The sequence below is a fragment of the Miscanthus floridulus genome, chromosome 5 (assembly GCF_019320115.1).
Source record: "Miscanthus floridulus cultivar M001 chromosome 5, ASM1932011v1, whole genome shotgun sequence".
NCBI lineage: Eukaryota > Viridiplantae > Streptophyta > Magnoliopsida > Poales > Poaceae > Miscanthus > Miscanthus floridulus.
In genome coordinates, this window is record NC_089584.1 from 25,311,677 (window position 1) to 25,338,896 (window position 27,220).

The 27,220-nt window shown below is 41.9% G+C and overlaps 2 protein-coding genes across 2 annotated transcripts; one reads left to right on the top strand and one right to left on the bottom strand.

Annotated features, from left to right (window-relative positions):
- Window positions 1-1,490: 1,490 nt before the first annotated feature.
- LOC136449715 (iron-sulfur assembly protein IscA-like 1, mitochondrial) lies at window positions 1,491-6,742 on the top strand. The gene is made up of 4 exons (XM_066449872.1): window positions 1,491-1,707; window positions 1,917-2,159; window positions 6,231-6,348; window positions 6,427-6,742. The coding sequence occupies exons 2-4, from the start codon at window positions 1,979-1,981 to the stop codon at window positions 6,518-6,520; spliced, it is 393 nt and encodes a 130-aa protein (XP_066305969.1). The 5' UTR covers window positions 1,491-1,707; window positions 1,917-1,978; the 3' UTR covers window positions 6,521-6,742.
- A 178-nt stretch (window positions 6,743-6,920) lies between these two features.
- On the bottom strand, window positions 6,921-13,793 carry LOC136449714 (transcription factor bHLH110-like). Its single transcript, XM_066449871.1, has 7 exons — window positions 13,313-13,793; window positions 12,138-12,780; window positions 8,401-8,553; window positions 7,607-7,672; window positions 7,430-7,495; window positions 7,271-7,330; window positions 6,921-7,171 (listed from the first exon to the last, which is right to left on the bottom strand). The coding sequence occupies exons 1-7, from the start codon at window positions 13,483-13,485 to the stop codon at window positions 7,022-7,024; spliced, it is 1,311 nt and encodes a 436-aa protein (XP_066305968.1). The 5' UTR covers window positions 13,486-13,793; the 3' UTR covers window positions 6,921-7,021.
- Between the last annotated feature and the right edge of the window lie 13,427 nt (window positions 13,794-27,220).

Consider the following 27,220-nt stretch of genomic DNA (forward strand, 5'->3'; position numbering starts at 1 on the left):
CTAATATATATATGCTGAAATCATTAAAGTTCCTATGACATGCATATGTGTGAGTAAAATTTCTAAAACAATTAATATCGCTGCAGAAAATTTATGAAGTGCTGTGGTGTTCCCAACGGGATTAGCCACTGCCACATTTAACATTTCTCTGCAAGACTCATGTGGTCTTTAGAATGTAGGTATCTCCTTTCGTACCTTGCCGGCGTGCGTGATGACGCGCGTGATGAACTAGTATATGTTATTATAGCTCACTAGCCCGTGCAATCCGGGGTTCCAGGAAGAGTCACTAAACCATATATATTGCATATTTCTTAACGTTGGCCGTTTCCATGTATTTAAAGATACGAGCTACTATCTGTAGAATATTTTATATATATTACACATTTCTTAACGTTGGTTGTTTTCATGTATTTAAAGATGTGGGCTACTTGAATATGTGAAAGTTGATCTTACATATTTTCCTTCATAATTATTAGGGCATTATTTGTTCCCATTGCAACGTGCGAAAAGATCTATGCAGTAGAGTTTGTAAGTCTGTGACACCGTGTTCTCCGTGACTGTTAATTTTATAAACTTTGTTTTTTGGATTAACTGTCACTTTAATGTTGATATTTAGTAGCAAGCTTTTGAAAAAGGTTGGAGGAACCAAACTAAACTAATATATTTCGCATAGATCCATTCAAGTTTCGGATCGAGTAAAAAAAACTTACATTTTTATGGCCTGAGCCTGACCCGAGCGCGACATTGAGCTAAATTTGTTGGCTTGCGCCCAATTGACGGCCGCGTTGGATCGGGCTAGATGCTTGACATGTAGCAATGGGTTCTTCTGTGGTGAAACTTATCACATGGGTTTAAGTCTCTGACTTACATGTGTGCTTGTATTTTTTTTAATTTATTTTAGAATTTAATTGCGCTATTTTTAAGTGGTAGACGATGTGTTCGTCGACAGCGAGGCGCTTGTGCTGACTTCGTCAATCTCGAGATTTGTTGGTTCAACTCAGTTCTTTGGAGAAGCTCACATGGGTAGGGTGTGTTTGCATGCATTCATAGGATGAGTGTGCGCTCATGTAAATCTCGAGATTTGTCGGTCCAACTCAGTTCTTCGAAGAAGCTCATAGGAACAGTGTGTACGCGCGCGCGTTTATAGGGGTGAGTATGCGTTCGTGTATGCGAGCGTTTGCGTCTGTAACTGGGTCTCGCAAAAAAATGCAAGTAAATCTGTATATCTGTAATTCTGTATGGGAAAATCAATTGTCAATGTTTATACTTTTCGTAATACCAAAATATGCCTCGACCGAAATAGGGCTGGTCCTGGGCCACTGGTGGGCCGATCGAAAAGGCTGGCCTGTCGGGCGGGTCGGCCTCGGGCGAACCTGAGGAATCGAGATGGTGTTTGGTTCACAGCGTGGCCTGGGGGAGCTCGCCCAGGCAGCTCGATCCGGCCGCCAGGCGCTCAAAATCGACGGCCTGGGGAGCTGCCTGGCCCAGGCGCCTTCACCAGGGTCAGAACCAAACAGCCACGTCTTCCAGACTCCTCCAATCCAGGCTCCCAGGTCCCAGCGTCTCGGAGGAGAGGAGCAGCACGGCGCGGCGGCGGTGGCGAGGAAGGCTACAATCCCATCCCAACCCAACTAGCAGCCGCCCAAAGAGGAGGAGGTCCAATCGGAGCGCGGGCGTCCGTCGTCCATTCATCGATCGAATCCGCAGGTGAACAGCTCGTTGAGATTCCCAATCAACACCTCGAATCGCCTGCTCTCCCATCCTAATGAATGAGATTATGATATGGAATTGGTTTGCCTAGTTATTATCTTGAATTAATTTGTAAGGGCACATGTCCCCTTAATCCATCCGCTTATCAGGATCTCCATTTTGATTTGATTTTATTGTTCTTCTTCTTACATACATGATTCCGTTAGGACCCTGCGTCGCGGCTTGTTCGTGGAGGAGAGGTTGCTGTGGAACCCACCGCCAGATAGCCATGTCGTCCTCCGTGCTGAGGGCCGCGGCCGACAGGGCCATCCGCAGGCAGGCCCTCACGCTGACGGACGCCGCGGCGTCCAGGATCCGGCAGCTCCTCAGCCTCAGGCAGCGGCCATACCTGCGGCTCGGCGTCAAAGCGCGAGGCTGCAACGGCCTCTCCTACACGCTCAACTATGCCGGTATACTTACTGCTTCCTTGTCGCACAGATCAACTCCCTGTACCAGTTTTTCATCGTTTCACATTAACAACATCCGATTTCATCCACTACAGAAAGGGTGGGGAAATGAATAAAGTGATAACCTTATGGGCCCTGTTCGCTTGAACTTATCGGCCATGGTACATTGTTTTTCTCTCTTATGTAACGATGAATAGAAATAATAATATAAATTAAAAATGCTCGTGATGACATATATAACAACTTTGTGTGTAGAAAAATTCGAAATAAGAGATTTGGTAACCAAAGGTCATACATGTATGCACAATTTCACATAGCTTTCCCTACCATTATAATTATATATTAAAATTTTCAAATTGTTATACTACTTCATATAAACAAGATATAACCTTATAAATAGAAATGAAGTACTACACTACATACCACTCATTGTGTACATGACAAATTTATCATATTATACCGTTTCTTGTGTCCAGAAAGCGCTTTAGTCTTTTTTATCTTCAATAGATGTAAACAAATGGCACTCGATGTAGCAATTTAGAATCAATTATTGGTACCAACAATCGGAATCAGCAATCAAAATGGGATGAACATGAACTGAAATACTAGACCATAGAACATTCTTTACCTCATTGGCTCACTGTGGCAGCTGGCATACCAGCAGATGGGGATGAGAGCAGTGGTCTCCTGGCCGGCTGGGTGCCCGCCGGATGCCGCCTAGGGCTGCTATTCCCTTTGGATGGTGACCAGCTGAGCGCTTGCCACCTGCCTGGGGCCATCGTTCCCCTTAGGGGCTGAGGGTCGCTGGCCATGGCCTTGGGGATTGCCCGTTGGGGTACTGGCCTGCTGGGGGCGATGGCCGGTGACTGACTACCTGAGAGCAATAGAGATTGCGTGGAATAGTGGATTGATTAGGGTATACAAGGTATACAAATATATAGACAGCCCTTGGGAGAGGTTTATAGAAACAGAACCAATCAAGGGATAACCTGCCTATCCTAATCTATCTAGGCACGGCAGGAAGCCGGCCTGGGCCTGGCGCACAACCACAGGAGGCCCATACACACGCACACAACACATACATATCTAACACTCCCCTGCAGTCTGATCGTCGGCAGCCTGAACGTGACTGGACCTGAACTCCGTGAACACCGAAGAAGGCAGGCCTTTGGCGGAACGTGAAGAACGCGGACATCACTGGTAGCAACGCGCTCACGAACAAAGTGTAGATCAATCTCCACATGTTTGGTGCGCTGATGCTGAACGGGATTCGAAGACATGCAAACAGTGCTGATGTTATCACAGTAAACAAGGCGGTGTGACGCAGAGGAATGTGCAGCTCAACAAGGAGTTGGCGCAACCAAGAGACCTCGGCAACGACATTGGCAACCGCCCGATACTTGGCCTCAACACTCGAGCGAGAGACTGCATTCTGACGCTTGGATGACCAGGAGACCAAGTTATCGCCCAAGAAGACCGCATACCCGGAAGTGGACTTTCGGGTGTCTGGGCAGCCAGCCCAATCAGTGTCGGAGTAGACCAGCAAATCCGACTGAGTAGAGGGCCGTAGAAGCAAACCCAAGTGAAGAGTGCCACAAATATACCGTAGAATGCGCTTCAAAGCAGCAAGATGCGGCTCTCGAGGATCATGCATGTGGAGACAGACCTTCTGAACAGCATAGGCAATATCTGGGCGAGTGAAGGTGAGATACTGGAGAGCACCGGTGAGGCTTCGAAAATCAGTCCCATTGACAAGGGGAGCACCTTCAGCAGCAGACAGCTTGGGATTTGTATCAACCGGAGTGGAACAAGGTTTGCAATTGGTCATACCAGCGCGCTCCAGAATCTCTAGCATAAACTGGTGCTGGGACAAAAGAAGACCATCACCAGACCGCTGCACATGCATACCCAGAAAATGATGGAGTTCACCAAGGTCCTTCATAGAAAATTCCCGCTGTAAGGCATCAATAGTGTGACGAAGAAGAGGTGTCGAAGACGCTGTGAGGACTATATCATCCACATAAAGGAGAAGATAGACCATGTCATCGCCGCGGTGATACACGAATAGAGAAGTGTCGGTCTTGGCTTCCACAAAACCGAGCTACAGCAGGTGAGAGGCAAATCGACTGTACCAAGCACGAGGAGCCTGCTTAAGTCCATATAGAGAGCGATTCAGCCGACAAACGTGGTTAGGGCGGGCGGAATCCTCAAAACCAGCAGGCTGAGCACAGTAAACGGTCTCTGAAAGTGTCCCATGAAGAAAGGCATTCTTCACATCCAGCTGATGAATCCGGCCAGTGGCGAGAGAGCAATAGAGATTGTGTGGAATAGTGGATTGATTAGGGTATACAAGGTATACAAATATATAGGCAGCCCTTGGGAGAGGTTTATAGAAACAGAACCAATCAAGGGATAACCTGCCTATCCTAATCTATCTAGGCACGGCAGGAAGCCGGCCTGGGCCTGGCGCACAGCCACAGGAGGCCCATACACACGCACACAGCACATACATATCTAACAGAGCCAACCAGAGCAGGAGCAGGGATGCCTTGGCACAGCTTGCTGGAAGATGCCGTCACGGAGATCGGAAACGTCGGAGAACAGAGAGGCGTCGGGAGTCGGAGCGTCTGCGCTGCCATAGTCGGAGAACAGAGGGTGGATGTTGGACCTTTGGGTGGGGCTTGGCCTTCTTGGCCTCATATTCATGGGCTGAATTTACAAGGGAGCCTTTAGCTTTTTAGGAGGCTGGACCTGGGCTGCAGCCCCCTCCCCCCCAATCCGCCCCTGATAATACCGGATTGGATGGTTTGGTCATGCTTGCAGCTTGCTCAAGTTAAACCTTTTTTTTCACTATTATATCAGCCTACCAGGGGCGGAGCCAGGATTGCTAAAAGAGGGGTGCTTGGTGCATGTATTTTAACTGAATAGGTGCTGAAGTGTTTAAGTTTAGACTTCCTAACTGCTTTTGGTCATGATTCACATGTAAATTTTGCTTGATATATGCAGCCGGGGAGTGCTGCAGCACACCCAGCACCTGTGCTTCGTTTGCCCTGAATGCTACAAAAACCCTTGTCGTCTCTGCAAAGCTCGACCTCCTAGTGCAACATTACTATTGGTGCGCCATGTTTAAGTATTTTAATATCGGAATCTGAATGGCTTTTCAATGCTTGTATTGGTTGCAATGTTCAGTTACTAGCTACTATAATACCCAATTGGACTTCGCAAGCATATACCGTTTTTTTGTCACTATTGCATCAGCCTCTATCAATGCTGCAAAAAGCCTGGCGCCCTGGCCATATCTGCAAAATTAGCTTCTAAGTGTAAGGCCCTGTTTAGTTCCCTCCCAAAATGCCAAAATTTTCAAGATTCCCCGTCACATCGAATCTTTGGACGCATGCATGAAGCATTAAATATAAATAAAAAAATAAAACTAATTACACAGTTTAGACGAAATCCACGAGACGAATCTTTTAAGCCTAATTAGACTATGATTGGACACTAATTGCCAAATAACAACGAAAATGCTACAGTGTCGTTTTGCCAAAAATTTTGGCAACCAAACTGGCCCTAACATTAGTATCAGATAAAATTTTAGTAGAAACTTATGGTGTGTTAATGGAGTGACAGGTACCTTTATGATTTTGCCTACATCAATTGGTCCATGTCATGAGATTTAGGCCATGTTTAGATTGCAAAAAATTTCAACCCGATAAATAGTAGCACTTTCGTCTTATTTGGTAAATATTGTCCAATCGTAGACCAACTAAGCTCAAAAGATTAATCTCGTGATTTCGAACTAAACTGTGCAATTAGCTATTTTTTTTATCTACATTTAATGCTCCATGCAAGCGGCTAAAAATTGATGTGATGGAGAGAGAGTGAAAAAACTTAGAATTTGGAGGTGATCTAAACAAGGCCTTACCAGATATGAACATGCATGCTATCTAAAAGGGGCACTGAAGCATCATTGCATTGTGTTGAATACCTAACAACTTTGTTCTGTTTTAACTGCTGTCAGCTGGTCACACTTGGCTGCTTCTGTTCTTGCTCAAGTACATCGTACTCTAATTTCAGATGAAAAGGGGAAGTTTGATGAGCTTGTCGAGGAGAAAGGAGTCAAAGTACTGATCGACCCCAAGGCTTTGATGCATGTTATAGGCACCAAGATGGACTATGTTGATGATCCATTAAAGTATGGCTCCTACTACACAGTTACTTTTTGCCCCCCTGTTCATCAGTTTTCAGTTACTAACTAAAGTTCTTGTTGTAGGTCTGAGTTGGTGTTCATAAACCCAAATTCCAAAGGGGAGTGTGGCTGCGGTGAATCTTTCATGACTACAGGCAGCAAAGGGTCGACGTCATGAGGCGTTTTTCAGTGTAAGTGCATAGCAAAGTGTCTGCAGGCTCCAGCTACAGATTTTCTTGCATCTGTTGCGTCGCAGTTCATAATATAACACAGGCAGTGGGTTCGTACTGGATATGCAACTAACTCACATGTACTTCTAAATTCACCTCAAATGTTGTTATTACATGGTATGATTATCCATGTTCTGTATATTTGATCGCTCACGATTTAAGACCTCAAATTTGTATGAAGCTTGGGCTCTGTGTTTGCTGCAGTTCGTTGGTAAATCGTCAACAGTCAGCTCTGCCTCTGTGTGACTGTCTGTAGGAGAAGAGATTGTGTACGTACTGACTGGTATTTACGGCTAAGCATAAAAGTTAAAGGTACCAAAGAGAGACAGCACAAGAGCAGAGGATGCCTTTTCGCCTAGAGAACTGACATTAACCGTCGATGAACTGAGATTAACCGTGGATTAGTTCTTGGTACACTGCTGTGTTGTGTCTCTAGTAGCTGACATGACCTAGTTTCCCCTAAAATTTGGTGGCACCCAGACTCCATTCTCGTTGGTCACGTACGATGTGCACGACAGAGGCACCAGGCAGAGCCCCCTGCTGCGGAGGTCAAGCCTTGTCTCCTCCTGCTCCCCAGCAGCATTCGCGTTTGAACACCCCTGGTTAACACACCACACACCACGGTGTTAACAACATCGGATTAGTATAAAATTTCTCTGAAATTTTGAAACGAAGTTTGATTTAGATGTATGGTGTACCCGCTGTGTCGGCTTGGGCTTCTTACTTCTGGAGGATTTCAAGTAGGGGCGGCTCAAAGTCTGCAGGGCAGCATGCTTATTATCGGTTTGGTAACCGTGGCTAAACACTGAAACTCATGGATTAAGCGTGGCTGATAATTAAGCCGGTTCGTTAATTACCTCGACTTGATCTTGAAGAAATTTGATGTAACCAATGGCCTCCATGAGTACAGATGCAGTATCAGTCTGCACATATTAGTCAGGTATAGAATTAATGATATATAGTCCTACTTGCCATCCAAAACAGTGCCGAATCGTGACGGGTAGCAGAAATGTTGATATATATTAATTAGTTACCTTGCCAAATGGTGAGACGAGCTGCTGAAGAGCAGCGATTCGGTCCCCTAATTTCTCTTTCCTTACCTAATTAATCAGAGAACAGCATGAGTATATACTCCATGCTTGGATAGATTTCTGTCAACTGTACTCGTGCTGGTGATCGAAATGACGGAAATGACGAAACGAGACGACTAGACTAGACGACACGAGACGAGACGACGACGTCGCAGAATTATACTCCATGCGCCTGCTGCTTGAGGCCTAGTTTAGTTCCCACTAAGGGCCTGTTTAGTTTTCAAAAATTTTTGCGTAGTACCCATCACATCGAATCTTATGGCATATACATGGAGTACTAAATGTAGATGAAAAAAAACTAATTACACAGTTGGGTGAGAAATCGCGAGACGAAACTTTCGAACCTAATTAGTCCATAATTAGACACTAATTGCCAAATACAAACGAAAATGCTACAGTGGCCAAAACCCAAAAATTTTTGCATCTAAACACGCCCTAAAGTTTACTATATGTCCATCAAATATTTGGATATATATATAGAATATTAAATATAGACTAAAAAAATAACTAATTATACAGTTTACGATTAATTTGCGAGGCGAATCTTTTAAGTCTAATTAGTCCATAATTTGACAATGTGGTGCTACCGTCACATATGTGCTAATGACAGATTAATTAGTCTTAATAAATTCATCTCATGGCTTATGAATTCTGTAATTTGTTTTTTTATTAGTATCAAACATCCAAAAATTTACACCATGAATTTAAACCAGACCTAAGTACCCTAGAGAGAGTACCTTGAAAGAAGGGGAGGAGGACCGCTGCTCGACTCGAGGCTTCTTCGACGACGGCGCCTGCGACGGCACCGGGCGTGCTGCTGCTGCTGCCCTGCTTTGACACGCCGCGTCGTGCTCCGCGCTCCAATGGCGGCCTCCTCCCGCAGCACCCATCTGCATGCAAAGCTCACACACGCACGCGTACATCAGTAGTGAGAACGTACACACCACGTAGCTAAATAAAAGTTGGAGGGAGAACAAAGAAAACGATTGACGAGAGACTGACCGCAGGTGGGATATTAGTTCCTTTTTTTTCATTATTTTCAGTACCTCTAATTTTCTTTTGCTCATAGAAAATTTCTTTGGTAGCCCTTGTACAATTTATTAAAACTCATAAAATGTGACTACTTTTGAACTTTCTTTGAATTGCTAATAAGGCATTTAAATAATTTCCATAGACTATGGAAATTTGATTGTATAGTAATATATGAAATTATTTGCATAGGAACATTTTGAATTTGAATGTTAGAAATGGGAGACAGGAGTATCATCTCATATATCCATCCAAATAGTAGAAAGGACCACCCCATCCCCCTTTAACACCTATATAACAAATGAGTAATTTAAGGGTAACCATCACTGGATCTTTTTGGCCCATAGATACAAAAAAAAGAGGGTCTAGATCAAATATATCTCTCTCCACCTTATCTTCTTCCTTTCTTCTTCGTCCTCTGTCCACGCCCACGCCCGTAGCCAACCTTGACCCTGATCTCAACACGCCGCTCCCCCCTACCTTAGCCTTAGCGCCCGGCTCCATTGTTGGATCCATTGCCAACCACCATGGCCCAGTCCTAAACCCATCGGATGTGCCTCCTTCTCACCATATTCGTCATCTCCATCCATAACTCGATGGTGGTCTGCATGCTATCTCTGTCGCGCCCCTCCCTTGCCCCACCCAACTGCCTATAGCTTCCCCCCACTGTCGGGCTGGCGGTGCCACTGCTACCTCGCCCCACATCGTCCCTCACGCCCACCACCACCACTGGGCCGCGTCTTCCCCAGCAATCCTTCTAAGCCTGCCTGATTTAGGTAAGTCCCTGAACCCTGAACCCTAACCCTAACCTTGCCAGAATTAGGGAAGAAGACCACGTTACATTCTTGGATTGACAGTAAAATTCGAGTGAGAGGAAGCCTTAATTGAATCACTCTAGTGAAGTTTAGCTTTACTCCTAACGAAATATTATCTAGGATCATCTCATCCCTAAAATCAAAGACATGACTATCTCATCCTAGATTGTCTCTAAACCAAATGCACCCTTAGTGACCATACCAATGTATTTCCACAACTACACTCTTTTGCGTGACTGGGTGCAGTACTGTATCGATATTCATGGCCATCATCACCCATGCATACTTTCTTTCTGACGAGACGGGTGTGTGTGTATATATATATATATATATATATATATATATATATATATATATATATATATATATATATATATATATATATATATGGAGAGTATATTCAGTAGCCAGCTACCAAATAAGTTATTCTGTAGCCACTCCCATTTACGATAATTTTATATACTAATTTACGATAATATCAATACATATTTACGATAGTTGGGTTACTATAATACATGATGATATTTACCATAACGTTATAGTAAACCACTTAGTAAGGAGTTACTATAATTTCGTAAATTAACATAGTGATTATCGTAACTACTACCCTGTAGCTGGCTACAAAATAACTTATTTTGTAGCCACTTTGAGTTACGATAATTACTATGTTAATTTACGAGATTGTAGTAACTCTTTACTAAGTGGTTTACTATAACGTTATGGTAAATATCCCCATGTGTTATAGTAACCCAACTATCATAAATATGTATTGATATTATCGTAAATTAGTATATAAAATTATCGTAAATAGAGGTGGCAATCAACTATGGAGGGTATATATGCATAATGTGTGTGTAATTAGTCAGATGATGACAAGGCGCCAGCACTGCAAATGGCTTTATTAGTCCTGCAAACTAAATAAAGCCTGTGAACAACAGATCTACTAACAGATGCGTGCGGAATTAAGTGAAGATGCAAGTGCAGCGAGCGAGGGGCAGGGGCATATGCATATGCATATGGTATGGGTGGTACGATCTTGGGCGGAAAAGATGACGCAGGAGGTCACTCCGATCCTAAAGCTGCGTGGACGCAGAGCTAGCAAAAGGAGAGCCTGTACTCTCCTCTTTGTACAACGTGGACCGGCCGGGCGGGGCCTAGCTGGTTTAGCCTTGCTCCCCTCCCAGTTGCTCTAGCCTAGCTTTGCTACGAGCAGGAGGACTGGAGGAGAGCGAGCGAGCATGCACTGGCAGCACACTGTTCAGGGACATCAGGACATGCACGCATGAGGAGTAGGACATCATATCATGCATGTAGCTGGTAGCAGGCACGCAATGAGCTAGCTGTGTATCTACCAGGCCACCATAAGCTCGATCTCTCATCAGTATCAGAATCGTCCTACCATACTAGCTAGGAGCATGTAGTAGCTGATATGATGCTTGCTGTCCGTGATCAGAGAACAACTAATATAATGGTCCTCAGACTGAAAGCGCAATGTCTTTTGGCATACAAATGTTGTTAGTTATTATGGCATACTGTATAGGTAAGGTAGCTTATAGCTAGGTACTCGTACAGCATATGTATATATAATACAGCTCATTGCTTTTATTTTTGGGCTTTAAAAACAGATTGACCATTATTTTCTCCAAAAGTATATTATTTATTTGTTTATGATTACTAAAACCCGCAATATAGTTTGGAAACATGTTGAAAAACGATTAATCCTGTTATATACACTAAACATATATAATTTGACTAAATGTTGGTCAAAATAAAATTACGTATATATTTTTTTTTCTCTCTGACATGCGCGCGCAGCGCATATATGTATAGAGAGACAGAATATGAGCAAAACAGGCACATATATGCGAGCCTATATAAGATCGATTAGAGCTATTAGTAACTGTTACTGACTTGAACTCTCGCCTACTTTTGCATGATATATATATATCGGCGTATGGTTCTATGTGTATACATGCATGCGTACATATAATCACTATATACCGTACACACATAGTTCATGCTTTCAAAAAACACGTTTTGTCTTGGCAACCATGCAACCGGCTAGCTAGGTCAGCATATAGTTTTGTGGAGGTGGAGGGAATACCATGTATCTTTACTTACATGCCACAAATCACAAATGTTATAATCACAGAAAAAAGATTTTATGCTATCTTTTAGAGTTGAAATGATTTCAAGTTTATCTACTATAAATCTAATATATGAAGCCAATAATTTAGAGATCCTGTCAAGAAAGTAGTGCAAAAGGGCTATGCTTACTGATGATTGGGTTTTAAGACACTGCAGGATACATATCATCAGTAGTTGTTCAGCCAAAGAAAAAAAAATCAGCACCAGCAGTTGCAGCTGACGAGGCATGTTCGGTTGAGGTCTCCTTAAATTTCTACATCAATTTGAATCAGATGCTAGTATTTAGGGTGCTGGATTTACTATTGTTGTTAGCACAAGCAAAATATACACTTATTAGCCCTACAGCTTCATTACTAGATAGGCAGCTAGCTACTCTAGTACTCCTACCCTCATCCTTCTCCTTTGATTTTTCTCTCAGAGGAAAAAAAACTGTGCAAGCAATGCAAGCTCAGCTCTACACACCGTACTTTAATTTGACTGACCTGCTTGTAGTTGTCAATGGATGGTCCATGGGGATGAGCAGCAGCAGGAGGAGGGCCATAGGGCACATGCTCTGATCTCAACAAAGGCATGGTGCCATTATGGAGCAGTACTGAAGAAGCTTGGCTAAGCAGCAGGGTCTTGCACAGCCTCGACGAAGCCAATATCTCGAACGCGTCGCCCGGGAGAGGTGGCGGCGCCGCCGGGAACGGCCTTATCTGGTGCGTCGTCGTCGTCGTCCGCGAGTTGTTGACGCTCGGGAGCACGGTGGCGCCGTCAAGATCGGCGGCAACGGCGGCCATGGCATGGAGGCTGCCGCCGCCGCCACCGTCGAGGACAATATCATCATGGCAAGCTGCTATAGCTGTGCTCGCACACGATGACCTTGATGAGTTCATTAGCGTGTCCTCCTCCTTGATCTTGTTGTGGCCATCGTGCTGCTGGACGTTCATGGGCGGCATGGACGACGAGGTGTCTAGGAAGCTGCCGCAGTTGCTCCATTGGAACCCTAGGTTTTGCATCATTAGCAGAGAGCTGAGCGGAGGGATCACTGGAGAAGGATGGCTGCTGTGACTGTGATGGTGGCCGCCTTGTGCTGAGAGGAGCACCTCAAGCTCCTCGTAGTGATAGCGATCAGCACAGTTTCTGCAGTAAAAATAAAATGAATCAAATATATAATTTTTTTTGTAAAGAATTCATCTGGCCAGGCCAAACAAGAAGTGTATGTGTATATATGTCGTATGGCGACGACTGTCCATGACAAAAGGAAGAATGCACAGCGACCTTTCGGAGTCGCGGAGGAAACCAACAAATTTGTGGATGGAGTCATACACATAAGTTGCATCTGTTCTATTTATCTCTTTCTGCCTAGAGTTGTCATTTTGCCGAGCTACAATTCCCTAGACTCCATAGAGACAACAGGGAGGGAGACTGGGAGAGAACAAGCATGCAGAGGAAAACTCCAAATCCTAGGAAGAATCCAGTCTATTAACAAAGAACATGAATGCATACTTTCCTTTGAGAGAAAGGAAGGGAGAATAGGTCAATAGGATGACACACAGTGGATAAAGAACAAACCAAAATACATTTCAAGACAGTTCAATTTTGGCCCTGAGAATTGTAAACATAATTAAGCTAGAAACTTAACAGTAGTAGTGCTAGAGCTGCAGGTTCTTACAGCGTTATGGGATGCTGGCACCATTGCTGGCCATGGTTGCCTCCAATAATGGCGCTGTGATGAGGAGCAGGAGCAAATGGCAGGGAGGAAGAAGAAGAAGCAGGCCACGGGACGAGGTCATCTTGCACGAGATGATCACTGAGGTTGGAGGAGGACGACGAAGCTGCCATCATGGTGGCTGTAAAGGGGATCTTAATCGATCGATGCTACTTCCAAGAGGGGAGAAAGAAAAGGTCGTCGCACTAGTATAGCTCCATGGGTGGTGAGCTTTTAGAATCTCTCAAGAACACACGCCCCACCAAAGGAAGCTCTATCGGGTTTGAGAAATGGAGATGCCCATAAGGCTTCATCGCTTTACCCGTCCGTCCGTCCCTCCTTATGTATCTGCTTGCATTGGGTACCTTTGTTCCCATTCCTCTCCTTTTAAGGCATCAGCTAGCCAAGAAAAGCTCTCTCTCTCTCTCTCTCTCTCTCTCTCTCTCTCTCTCTCTCTCTCTCTCTCTCTGATGTCTCTCTCTTCTCTTTTTCTCTCTCTCGTATCATCATTATAACATTTCGGCTAGTAGGATCTGGGCCTTTAGATCCCGAAGCATAGCCTTCAAAACATGCATATGGCACCAAAGAGACAAGTCTTTTCTCCCTCGGGTGTATTAGTCATATATAGGGCTAAAACGCCTTATCGATCAGTCACTGCTGGTACTAATGGTACAAATTGTTCTCGAGAAAAGAAAATGGTCCACAGAAAACGGCAAAAGTAATGTCAATTATTATTTGTCTTTGGTATGTGCAATAAGTATTTGTCTGTCTGACGAGTTGACGTAGAGATGTCAAATCATGTTGCTACCAAATGGAAGTAGAAAAGATACCAAGTTGAAAATGTACTATATATGGTTTACAGATTCATTTAACAAGATTATTACCCAGCCGGCCGTGTATTGTATACGTGTGTTCATAGAGATGAGCATGCGTACGTGTTGAGTGTCTGCGCCTCTAATTATGTAATTCACAAAAAAAAAATATTGGAATGATTTTGAACAATAATACCAATATATAGCTAGTACGTTGTTGGGCTTAATTAAAGTTAAGTAAAGTTTGTCATGTCAAGATCACTCAATATATATTTCTCTTCACATGGGAGGGGACTCTCTTTAATCTCACCACATGCAGCGCGTTCGGCTGGTAGGTAGAATAGTAGATTTTGGATTTTTTTGGGGATAGTATTCTGTGAGAGAGAATAAGCTGAAACAAGCTGGAAGTAGTATAGCCGAACACTCAATATATTTTTTTGGATGATTTTTTTGGATCTCTTTCTTAGCCGTTGCTAGAAATGCAAGGTAGTAGTAGCTGACAGTAGTCAAGAATATATTAAAGCTGGCACTACTTGCATGCATTTCAAAATAGAGAATTGGGTGGTATTAATTTGAATTTTATCTTTACATATATATGAGTTAGTTTAATTATAGTGTACTCCACCACCACCAACTTTTTGTGCATGTGTGTGGTTGGAATAAAGGGACTACCCCTTTTCCTCAAGGAAAAACACTCTTTCTGTGGCCTCGGTAATTGTGATGTATGATTCCACGGCAGCAATGCAAGGGGTAGGGGCTGCAAAAATGTTGGTCCCTGGGCCTTCTCCAGTTCTCCTCCTCCAATGCAAGACCAAGAACAAAACTGGAGAATGCCCAACATCGATGCAGTACTCGGCTGCCCTACAAACCCCGGAAAATTAAACTGAAAAGAAAACAAAGTAACAACAAGAGGACTGATCAGATGAGCGGTGAGCCCCACATCCATTCATGTCGGCCGGGGTCACTGCACAAAAGGGAGAAGCTAGCCAGGCTAGGCCAGGAGATTGTGATGAGATGCCAATGCAAGTATGGGCACGGCAGATACCTTACCGCCCGAGCCTTTCGATCCCATGTATTGCGTTCACTCACTGTTTCTCTGTCCTTTTTTACTGCAGCTCTAAAAGTGTACCTCGTAGTATATATACAGCATGCTAGCTACAATATCTAAATATGCAGTGCACGTACTCTAGAACATCTATTAGGGCGCGTGCAAAGTTTCCCATAGCAAAAAAAGAAGAAGAAGGTGGTTTAACTATTGATAAGGACTATTCGCAAAAAAAAAAAAAAAAACTATTGATAAGGACAATGGTATGTCAAGTCCATTCTCCAATCTCCAACTTGCATGCACAACTATATGAAATCAGGTACCAGAGTTTCTCTCACTGTTAGAATCGAACAAATTTGGTCATCTAGTTGGTTTTAAAGATAGTTCTATATTTTCTAAAATATAGTTTAATATCTAAAATTTTATTACAAATTTATTGTAAATCAGAAAAATATGAAACTAGTTTCTAAAACTGTTATCTATCTGTTGGTGATCTATTTAGAGTTATTTAGAACTTTTATACCTATTGATTTATTGTAAATGTATCAAACTTGGAGATTGACCAAGAGAATCTGGCACACTATGAATATATAAGAAGATGTGGAAGACGACACCAACCTCATCGATGCCATGCTTCACCATAGGTATAGATCTTATTTAAGGCATTGCATAGGCTAGCATTTTTACTTTGTGTTGATTCCTTGATTATATGTTTCAAATAAGGTAATGCCTCAAATGTCATGCAATCAACTCGTCATGCGATCAACCTAGACTAGAGCACAAAACTAAATAATAAACTTGGCTACAAGAAATGAAACACTAAGAGCACGGATAAATAAGATCTACTATAAATAGTGCGCCACCATATAGATAGAATTTTTTATAAATAAAATTGGTACTAGTTTCAATTTTTATGATTTAAGATAAATTAGTTATGACATTTTAGAAAGTAAAGCAGATCTATATATACTCTTATAAAGCTAAACCCCACTAGATGATTTTTCTCTTCATGCAAGGTGTCTACATCATTCCCTACTAAGTGACCCCACTAGATGTTCTATCTCTTCATGCAAGGTGCCCACATCATTCCCCACTAAGTTCATGTCATCCCTTATTAATTATAAAAGAATGATAACGTCATCTCTATCATGTGCAAACTTTTAACCTTTAATTAATGTATTACATGCAAGTCATCTACATAAGTTTTTTTTGTTTCATCACCTATCCTCTATAATGTAATCAAATATTCTATGGGTTTTTCTTCTATTAGCTTACCGATTTTTTTACCAGAGCTGATACAATAAAACAATATGCAAGTCGAATCCATATATATACACACTATATAGAATACTATAGTAATGCTATGTATATAACAGATTTATTTTAAGAAAATCCTGCGGCAAAGCGCGGGGTATGCTTCTAGTTTTATAAAATAGAAAATCACCTTTGAAACCAGCTAGAGAACTGAATTTTTATGGTTACAATAGTTGGAGGGCGTTCGGGACCTGGTTTTGTACTTCAGGGTTGAAAATCGGACTGTTGTACAAGCTGGAGGTTGAAAAATGGACTTTACCCTAAACACAAAAGTTTACCAAATGATTTTCTGACATATAAATGGATGAAGTTAACTTCTATCATATTAGTTAAGCGGACATCATATACACATGTTTCATGATTTTTTTCTTGAGAAAACATGAGGTATAAATAAGTAATCTCAATGTATTATTATTGGGTTACTCCCAAGCTGTGTGTTAACTTTCATTCTACTACATCCGTTCCAGAATTCAAGGTATTTTAGTTTTGTTTTATTAAGTCAATCTTCTTCAATTTGATCAAGCTTATAGAAATAAGAAAGCACATTTATAATATGAATTTAGTTTCATTAAATTCACATTACTTTATAGTATATTTGTTTGGTGTTAGAAATATTGCTACTTTTTAAATAAATTTAGTCAAATTTACGGATGTTTGATTTATGACAAACCTAAAACATCTTACATTTTGAAAACTGAGGGACTAGATGCCTATATAAATTTTGTTTGTACCCAATTGAGGTTCGTCGATGTCGGGTACATCCTTATTGTGACTCTTAGGGCTTGTTTTGGTTGACAACTAAATTTGCGACGCCGAACCTTAGCTAGCTACAATTTTAGTTAGTAGGTAGTGTGTTTGGTCTCTACCACAACTCAATCTGCTTAATTAACTTCTTAGCTGCATATATATACCTATTGAATACGTACATTGAGTAGCAAACATTCTTCCGTGTGGTGCCTGGTCCATGCATATATCTCAATTATTTATTAACAGGTGCCAACAATATCGTGAGTTAAAGTATGCACACATCGACCTGCATGTTCCCGGCGCACCAGTCCAGCTCGATTGGGTCTTGTGCAAACATCACATCAATAGAAAAAGAGGAGAGAGCCCTACACTACACTTCCTTAAAGGAGCTGAAAGCCAACAGAAAGACATCGGGAGAAAAGAAAAGAGTGATTGAAAAGGTTCAAATGTGACTATGGACCTTTTAAGCCTGCCTTTAAGTGTGCGCATACGAGTTCTTTTCGGAAGGGCAACTCGACCGTCGTCCGATTAAACCGGTCTCTGGCACACTTATTACATGGTTAGATCAACATGACTCAGAGCAACAACGTACCATTTGATGCTATGATTGCAAACTTTTTGAAGGAGCTTCTAACCCATCATGACCTAATCATATTATGCTGTCTTCCAGAGTAGTGCAAGGTCAAACCGTAATAATTTCTGTAACACTATTATTTCTCATAGGGCATGGAAATCTAATTATTATTTCAGTATGTAGGTAGCTAGTTTCTAACTAAATAAATTTGTTACCATCACCACTGGATTTTTAAGATCTCCAAACAGTGGCTAATGTATCGACGAAGCTATTTCAATTACACTAGGAAGCTTTTGGCTAGATGAGAAAAAAAAAGAACGCTAATCATATATCAAACAATAATTAAATTTTTAAACAACATGAAAGATTACATATCTTGTAGTGCATGTGCCATAAAGTAAATTATAGCATTGCAATGTTGTTTTAGTAGTGTTCTAATGAATGATTCAATATGTTACAACTTGGTAGCTTTAAAAATTGATTTTGCTACCCTTAGTGTAGGTGATTCTTTGGATGTCAAAAACAACACCGTACCTTAGCAAAAAGCCAATGCAATGGAAGTCCCTAAGACATGAATGCTATAGCCGCATGAGAGACTATATAGACTTCTCCTTTGGTTAGTCTTAGCTAGCTTTTGCATCTTAATTTTAAGTTAGTGAAGAATTGTGCCGTTTAGGAGAGATTTGTTTTTCTCCCTATATTAAGAAGTTAAGGTAGAAGCTTTGTTTGGAGAGCTTGAATATTTATAGTTTGCATTGGACTGGATTGCTTAATTCTCTATACAAATATGAAATCTGAATTTCTGCTAGCACTTAACTAAAAACTTAACTCTGATGTCCTACATGAGTTTGTAGTAGCTTAGGCAGAGCCTAAAATATATGCAGCTTAGGTCCAATCCTACAAGAGTTAGTAGCTTAGGCAGATCAGCCTAAAGTAAGTCCATTTCAATAGGACATAGATGACACATTACAATATTTAAAAACACTATATAGTAACTGTTGAAACTAAATAAGTTTTTCACTGCATCTTCCCTGAATTAATTATTTGAGTGAAATTATTAAGCCTTTGATTCTTTGAATATATACGTTGAACATCCCGTCCTCATGCTCATTTTACTCTTATTATAACATAATATGTAGGGGCAACTAATTTTATACTGGAATGTAAATATCGAGTAATAACTCTGAATCAAATCGCTGCACGTAGCCAAGACATGAATGCATGGCACGAGATCTGTGATTGTTTAATTACTGTTTATGCGGTTGTGTTAGTACGATCGATCACGTTGGAGGTTTAAATAACTACTATTTACTACAACGTCAGTATCAGGTACTCCTCCGTACTTAAAAATAAAGTCGTTTTGGACAGCAACACGATCTTTAAAGTATTACTTTGACTCCTTATTTTTATAAAAAATATTTATCAAAAAGTGATATATGTATATTTTTATGAAAGTATTTTTTAAGACAAATCTATCTATATGGCTTTCACATTTCCAAACTCAACGACTTAAAAGTTATTCATGATTTATATTCTTAATGTTTGACTCAAGCCATGTCCAAAACGACTTTATTTTTGAACACGGAGGAAGTATTTAATTAGGTGCACCCATGCTAGCTATCAGTATCAAACACAGGACTGAGAAAATGGTCGATCATTGCTTTAATTTGTTCTTGTGTTCCTCTAAAGGTGATTGAGAAGAAGACAAAAGGGGTTCCGAGGGAATATATATGCTTTCCAAGCAAAATGCTACGACTCCCCATGCGTAACTGCGTATAGGACACTACCTAGCTGATGGGATCAAACCGTCTGTGTCAGAACCATTGGTGTTACTATAGCCCCGTTTGTTTCCCCGACTAAAATTTAGCTACTAAAATCAATAATTAAACTTTAATCACTTCTGCTTGATTTTATTGACTAAAAGTTACTAAAGACCATTAAAACAGTTCAACAAAGACCAAATGACCCCTAATGAATGCACAAATTAGGGTGGGGGACCAGCAATAGTGAGGGGCAGCCCCTGTCCACTGGGCACTTTAGCCCACTTTAGCACCTCCTTTGTGTACTAATGTGACTAAACTACTTTAGTCCATTTTTAGTCAGTTTGTTTGGCAGTTTTGGTTTCCCCTGCTAAAGTTTAGCCACTTTAGCTACTAAACTACCAAACAAACCGACAAAAAAGGGACTAAAGTAGTTTAGTCACATTAGTCACCCAAGAGTAGCTAAAAGTGGGCTAAAGTGACCAGTGGACAAGAGTTGCTCCTCATTATTGCTGGTCCCCCACCCTGATTTGGGCAATCATTAGGGGTAGTTTGGCCTTTGTTGAACTACTTTAATGGCATTTAGTCACTTTTAGTCACTAGAACCAAACAGGGGTGAAGTTTAGTCATTGGTTTTAGTAGCTAAACGGGAGGAACCAAACATGCCCTTAGTAGCTAAAGTGACTAAAGTTTAGTAGTTAAACTTTAGCAGGGGAAAACCAAACATGCCTAATGTGCATTGACCTCTCTGACAACATTGGTGGTCCTCGATTTGAATTTAAAACTCCATTCAAGTCACTACTAAAAATATCTAAAACATTTTGTTGATGACCAAAATATGACATGAGTCTTGAAGATGAATTGGAAAAAACAACCACTATGTGCAATTATTGTGCATTGATCTATCTTAGAACATATGTGGTCCTCGTTTTGAATTTAATACTCCATTCAAGTCACTACAGAAAATATCCAGAACATTTTTATTGGTGACCAAAGTATGACAGGAGACTTGAAGAGATGAATTGGAAAACACATGCAGACAAGAAAAGAGCAAAAATGATAAAATTTGGTGCAATTTGGCCTAGTTTGGTGTTGTCCAGGAAAAAACCCAGCCTAGGCCGGTTTGTGAAAACTAAACAAGCCCAAGTTGATTTCCCAAACTGGCCCAGTCCGGTTTTTGGCATCTTGCCTACTGTGCACAGTAGAAACCAGCCCTGGCCAGTTTTGGACACTGGTCTGAGCCAGTTTTGGTAGTCTAAACCTGAAGTCATGTTTTTTTCTTTAGAAAAAATCATCCAATCTCATGGGAAACTTGTAAATTGCGTGTGGAAAAGGTTTTATAGTGGGATAAGACCACATTCCTCTCTATATATGAGAGGATCACGACCTATTGAGTATCCATCTATCCAATCGACAAAAAACGCATCTACACCACCATTTACCCTCCCTTTTCCCATTTACTACTACTCCTCGTTCTTTGTTGCTGCTGCATGGTTGGTGGTCCAATGATGTTGAAGCTCTAGATCGATCGGCTAGACGGGCTAGGGTAGATCCATCCTGAGCTGTTGCTGGAGTCAGATCCCCAATTACAATTAGCCCATCATTATTTGTGATAGGGACCTCCGTGGAGCCGATTGTAATAGATGCCGAAGGATCTGACTTTGGTGTATGAGCAATGAGAGTTTCTTCCTTCTTCTTAGGCATAAAGACTTGCTGCATAGGTGCCTTTCCCGTCTCTTAAGGAGTCAAAGTCCTAGATATGATCACCTATCCTTGGCTTTTACTGCTGAAGGTCGATTGGCCATAGCTCAATCGATTGAATACAGAGCATTGTGAATCATGACCAGCAGGCTCTCTCTACTTTTATTGATGTTGCATACGTGCCGCCAGAGGATATGGCACCCAAACTCCATAGTAGGAGGATATGGTACCCAAACTCCATAGTAGGATATGGAACCCTTTGAGATACACGTGGAGTAACCCTCTACTACAATGGAGGTACTACTTGTGACACCACGATCTTCTTGGATTACTCTTCTTGCTTAGGAGGTGTAGGATCTTTTTTTAATGGCCGATTCATAGAATTGACGTTTTGTTGCTTATACTTGCTCATGAGCCCGTCAAAAGTGCATTGGAGCTTCATGATTTTTCCTTTATTCTTCTCCTCATTGGATTTCCACGTGCCAATTTCTAGTATCTTTGGAGCATAAGTGCACAAATTACACGAACCGGAGCTGCTGGAGCTGCGTGAGTTAGCCTAGACGGTTCCTGGAACCAGCCTAGCCGGCTTTTCTGCATGGCTAGTGTCATACGTGGCCTAGCCGTCCTCTACAGAGCCGCCACCGCCTCTTCTTGCCTTTCTTGCTCAATTGCTTCGCTGATCTGGCTATGACCTTGAGCTTGTTTTTGCCATCTTCATCTTTCTCAAGCACAATTTTGTGCCCCAAAATCTTCTCAACTTTTGGTGCTTCCCGAGGCTCATCAATAAATCACATTCTTGCCAATGGTTATATCGGCTTGCTCTGAATGGATCAAAATAGCGGGATCCTCCTTTTCAACCACATTGATCAGGAAAAGAACCTGATCAACTTGCAGTTGACTAAGACTCTCATCCCTCATTGAGAAACGATTGGACCTACACTGCAATTATTAGTCGCATGAGAAAAAGAGTTGTGCCATTTTGCAATAAGCTCTTCTTTTCAACTCTTCAAGTGATGTGGCAATGTATGCGATGATTTAATATAACCGAATCTAAGCAATTCATCAAAGATTCAGTCGCATTTAGCAGGATAAAAAGTACTCCCTCTGTCCCAAAAAAGCGATGTTCTATGATTTAAAGTTTGCCCCACAGATCCGGTGCCAAATTATCAATTGAGATGCGCTACGGTCTGTTGCCTACCTCAGATCTTTGCATGCTTGCAAGCAACATGTCTTAATTAGGAAGTAAACCACGTGACATCCCTTCTTTTAAGGGAATCATGTGTGTCATACTAAGGGTATTAAGGACATTTCTCTTCTCCACTAATCTATCTAAAAAATCCCAGAACATCACTTTTTTGTGATGGATGGAGTAAATTTTATATCTTCTTGTCGATTCTTCTGAACTGGCTTATGAGAAGAACAAGTAACCAATTTGTTTTGTGTAGGCCAAACAAATTTAGTAACACAACATTTTTTACTTTCATCATTCGAGCTATCATAATAACTTTCTATGACATGCATATTGGGACGGTGCGATCTATGTGCATCACGAGTATCTTTCAAATGAGCTTCGACCACAGCAACCTTTTGCAACAATTGATTAACAGTAAGAAACTCATATGCTCAAGTTTTTATTTAATGCTAGAGCGCAAACCATTAAAAGCCAAATAAGTCAAATCTCTTTCAGAAATTGATAAAGGAAAGCATCAGTTCTTAATATATCTAAAGGGCTTCACAAAATTAAGGACTGATTCATCGTGCCCTTGACGAACTGATGTAAGATGTGACAATTTTGTTTCATGGACTCCATTATAAACAGACTCATGAAATCTCTCTTCCAATTGAGCCCATTAACTAATAGAGCAAGCGAGTAAAGATGTAAACCAAGCAAAAGTTGTATAGGTAAGAGACAAAGGAAAATGTTGCACATTCTTAAAAATCCATGGTACTAGCTTCACCCATTTGAGCAAGAAACAAACTCACACGCTCCATAGTAGATTTATTATCATCACCACTAAATTTATAAAAATCTGGTACCGTTCAACCATCGGGAGCTTTCAAGAAATCAAAATGTGAAGGGTATGGTTTGTGATAAGTGGTCCTCCTAGGCTTGATTTGTACACCCAAGCTACTCTCAATGGATCTAGACAATTCATCTTCAAACTAATTCAAAGTTTTATTAAAATCAGTAATGGGAGCCATAGGTGCACTACTAAGCATAGGAATTTGACTTGGTGACTTTGGTGGGTTAGGAAGAACCATATTATACCTTGCCGAAGCTTGATTCACTGCCGGTCCATGATCGGTTCTTGTGTTACGACCTGAATTTTGAGCAACAGTGACTTTGGCATAGATGTGCCGAAGAGGCCAATTTGGCTTTATTAGCCACGACATAAAGACCTTGATTATCATAAAAATTGTAGGGCATGCTTTATTGTGGTTGCTTAGAAGTAGATTTCTTGGCCGATAGATCAACATTATCGGCTATCTTACCCTCTAGTCTATCAAAACATGACACAATCATGCTAACAATAGTCATAAGATTGTTATCATTAACCGTCTTATGACCTCGCAACATCTAAGCATAATCAGCATGAGTAGGGCAAGGATCATCTACCTTTTTACGCACCAACCTTTACCTTCGGTGTAGCGGATGTAGAAGCAATAGAATAACTTAAGTTAGGCTCATAGAATTGAGTAATCCTATCTCGCCGATCCTTGGTGCAACTTTCAAGGAAAGCTTTTAGATAGGCAGCTAATTTAGGCTCAACCTTCTGAGAAGCTCATCGGGAAGATCATCAATTGATGTTGGATGGTTGACATTCTTTGGGTTGAAGGGATCAGTGTGATCCTCCTTCCCCTTGGTCTTATCATCATCCGACATGTTGTTAGTAGTTTGAATCTGCTTGTGTTCTTCTTATTCTTCCCCAACGGAGTCGCCAAATAGTGTATTGACGCTGAATTGGATCACACACCAGCAAGGGCTAGCACACACGAGGTTGCAACGAACCTTGATCGCAGCAAGAACGCAGTGAATTGATGAAACCAACTGAGGGGTTGGTTAGGCCGGTTTTGAGCCCATTCTTCGCCTGGTAGACTCCCGAACACCTCCTGGGAAGAACCATCGGGGAGGAGCATGTGGAGGGTCGGCAACGCCACGTAGAATGCCACCAAATCTCACCGAGAGATGTGACGAACAAGATAGAGAGGAAGTAGGGCAAAAGATGGTATGTGTTGTGTTTTTTATGACTAGAAGTTGGGATACTCAATCGGACATGATCCTCTCATATATATAGAGGAGGTGGTCTTATCCCAGTAGGAAACATGTCCAAAATGCGTTCTCCAAGTTTCCCACATCGAAATAGATCCAAAAACCGATTTGGAATCAAATCAATTTGGACTTCAACAGAAAAGTCGTCTAAGCCAACTTGGAAGTCAGCTAGGCTGGGTTTCATGACGCTAGGCAGTGTGACCGGCCCGACAACAAGGCAGTCGGCCTGGCTGGTTTAGGCACGGATAACACCATCTCCTTCTCCCCTTTTTGCTTTTGTGCTATGAATTGTGTTGCACCAAATATCTCATAGCACGTCCTTGATGTCAAGAACTTGATGGTGTAGCCCAAATTCCATTGCCGGTGAAAGGATCAAGATGCCCAAGAGGGGGGGGGGGGTGAATAGGGTTAATTCTAAATTTTTGCAATAATTAAGCCTACACTTAGCCCACTTCACCCCTTGTGCCTAAAATGTGTTTCTATTGTTCTCCCTGCATAAAAATTTTACACTCTAGGTTCCAATCCTACTCTAGCATAACAATTCTAGGAATGTAAAGACATGAAAAGAATTGCTCAAGTATAAATGCTCAAAGTAAAGAGAGGAAAAGGAATGCGGCGATATTTTCCCGAGGTATCGGAGAGTCTCCACTCCCCACTAGTCCTCGTTGGAGCACCCGCGTAAGGGTGTAGCTCCCCCTTGATCCATGCAAGGATCAAGTGCTTTCTACGGGCTGATTCTTTGAAACTCCATCGTGGTGAATCACCCACAACCGCTCACAACTTGACTTGGGTCATCCACAAGCTCCACCGGATGATCACCAAGCTCCCAATCACCCCCGAACCGTCTAGGTGATGACGATCACCAAGAGTAACAAGCACAAACTCTCACTTGACCAAGACAAGCCTAATGAGAAGGGTGGATGCACACTTGCTACTCCCTATGCACTAATGAGGTCCTTAATCTTGGATTATCGAATCTCAATCACCCCACTAGGCTCTTGCTCTCCCTTGCACTCCAAAGGTGTTTCTTAGCTGAACAAATGGGCATGAGGCCTCCCATGGACGAGTGGAGTAAGTATTTATATCCCGTCATTCAAAACACAATGTTTGGAGGCTGAGTCCGCATTCTATAGGTTGACCAGATGCTCCGGTCAGTGTGACCGGACACTCCGATCAGTTATACCCGCTACTGTGTTAGAGAGAGCCGTTAAGCTCTAACCGGACTCTATCCGGTCAGCACCGACCGGACGCGTCTGGTCATCAAAAACCCTCTCTAGAACCTTACTGATGTTGACCAGATGCTGGCATCCAGAGTCCAGTCACTTCACTGTTCAGCGTCCGGTCAGGTATCGGATTCTGACCAGCATCCAGTTAGCACCCACCGGACACGTCCGGTCACGAAAAACCCTCTCCAAAACCTCTCTAGAGTTGACCGAACGCTGGCACCTAGAGTCCGGTCACTTTACTGTTCAGCGTCCGGTCAGTACCAGACAACTGCAGTTGATCAAATGAACTAACCGGACTCACCCTCCAGCGTCCGGTCACATCTAGACCAGCGTCCAGTCAGTCATTTGACCCTCCATTCACTTCCAACTCGAAATCCTTTGTGAATGAAGTTGACTCCAATTGGTCTTAAGGCTATTCCTGAGCTACCTAGTGCTAGGTTTGACAAGTGTGCACCACTCCTAACCCACTAGACCCATCTAGGTCAAGCTACTAGTCCATACCCCCCTTAATAGTATGGCCAAAGGAAAAACAAAGTCCTAAACTACTCTAAGTGTCTCTCTAACATCAAACGACACTTAGAACTAGTCCATCCTTAGCCTTATCGTCCATTCATTTGAAAACCGAAACGATTTCCATCGATAGGGGCATGACAACCATGATTGCCCAATCAATTTCCATTACCATGACCTAACTTAAATTGACTCTACAAAACAAATGTTAGTCATAGTAATCTCGTATCATCATTAATCACCGAAACTCAACTAGGGCCTAGATGCCTTCAGCCAGGACATTTTTGCGTGCCAACAATAGTCCATATGAACAGGGGTATTTATGGACGAAGGAGAGGTGGTGGAGCTATATGTTTGTTTATATTTCTATAAACTCGATCAAAATTAGAGAAATTTAACTTATATATTAGGATAAAGCTAAAACAAGTTATGATTTGAAACGAATGGATGAATAAGTATATATATATGCATAGAGCCCTAGGTAACCTACACTACCGGAAACGTCAAATTTAACGAGTGTTTTTATGTTTATCGAGTGTATTCTCTCGGGCACTCGGCAAACAAGTTCTTTGCCGAGTGCTGCGATAAAAACACTCGGCAAAAAAAAAACACTCGGTATAGAGGAGGTTTGCCGAGTGTAAAAAAACACTCGGCAAAGATGGGGTTTGCCGAGTGTTTTTTTTGACACTCGGCAAAGGAAAAAATATTTTTTCTGGGAAAGAAGGAGAAGAAAAAAAAATGAAAAAAATATCTTTGCCGAGTGCCCAGATTTAGGACACTCGACAAAGAAAAAAATATTTTTTCTGGGAAAGAAGGAGAAGAAAAAAAATGGAAAAAAACTTTGCCGAGTGCCCAAATCTGGGACACTCGGCAAACGAAAAAAAATCTTTTTTAACCCCCAGCGGACGCGCC

Bases quoted from the DNA above. Each gene is read 5' to 3' on its own strand.
- LOC136449714 (XM_066449871.1), bottom strand. From the start codon at position 13,485: ATGATGGCAGCTTCGTCGTCCTCCTCCAACCTCAGTGATCATCTCGTG. The intron at 7,673-8,400 runs GTACTCTCTCTA...CTGATTAATTAG, and splicing joins CCTCCTCCCCTTCTTTCAAG to GTAAGGAAAGAGAAATTAGG. The intron at 7,496-7,606 runs GTAACTAATTAA...TAATATGTGCAG, and splicing joins TCGTCTCACCATTTGGCAAG to ACTGATACTGCATCTGTACT.
- LOC136449715 (XM_066449872.1), top strand. From the start codon at position 1,979: ATGTCGTCCTCCGTGCTGAGGGCCGCGGCCGACAGGGCCATCCGCAGG. The intron at 2,160-6,230 runs GTATACTTACTG...CTCTAATTTCAG, and splicing joins CTACACGCTCAACTATGCCG to ATGAAAAGGGGAAGTTTGAT. The intron at 6,349-6,426 runs GTATGGCTCCTA...TTCTTGTTGTAG, and splicing joins TATGTTGATGATCCATTAAA to GTCTGAGTTGGTGTTCATAA.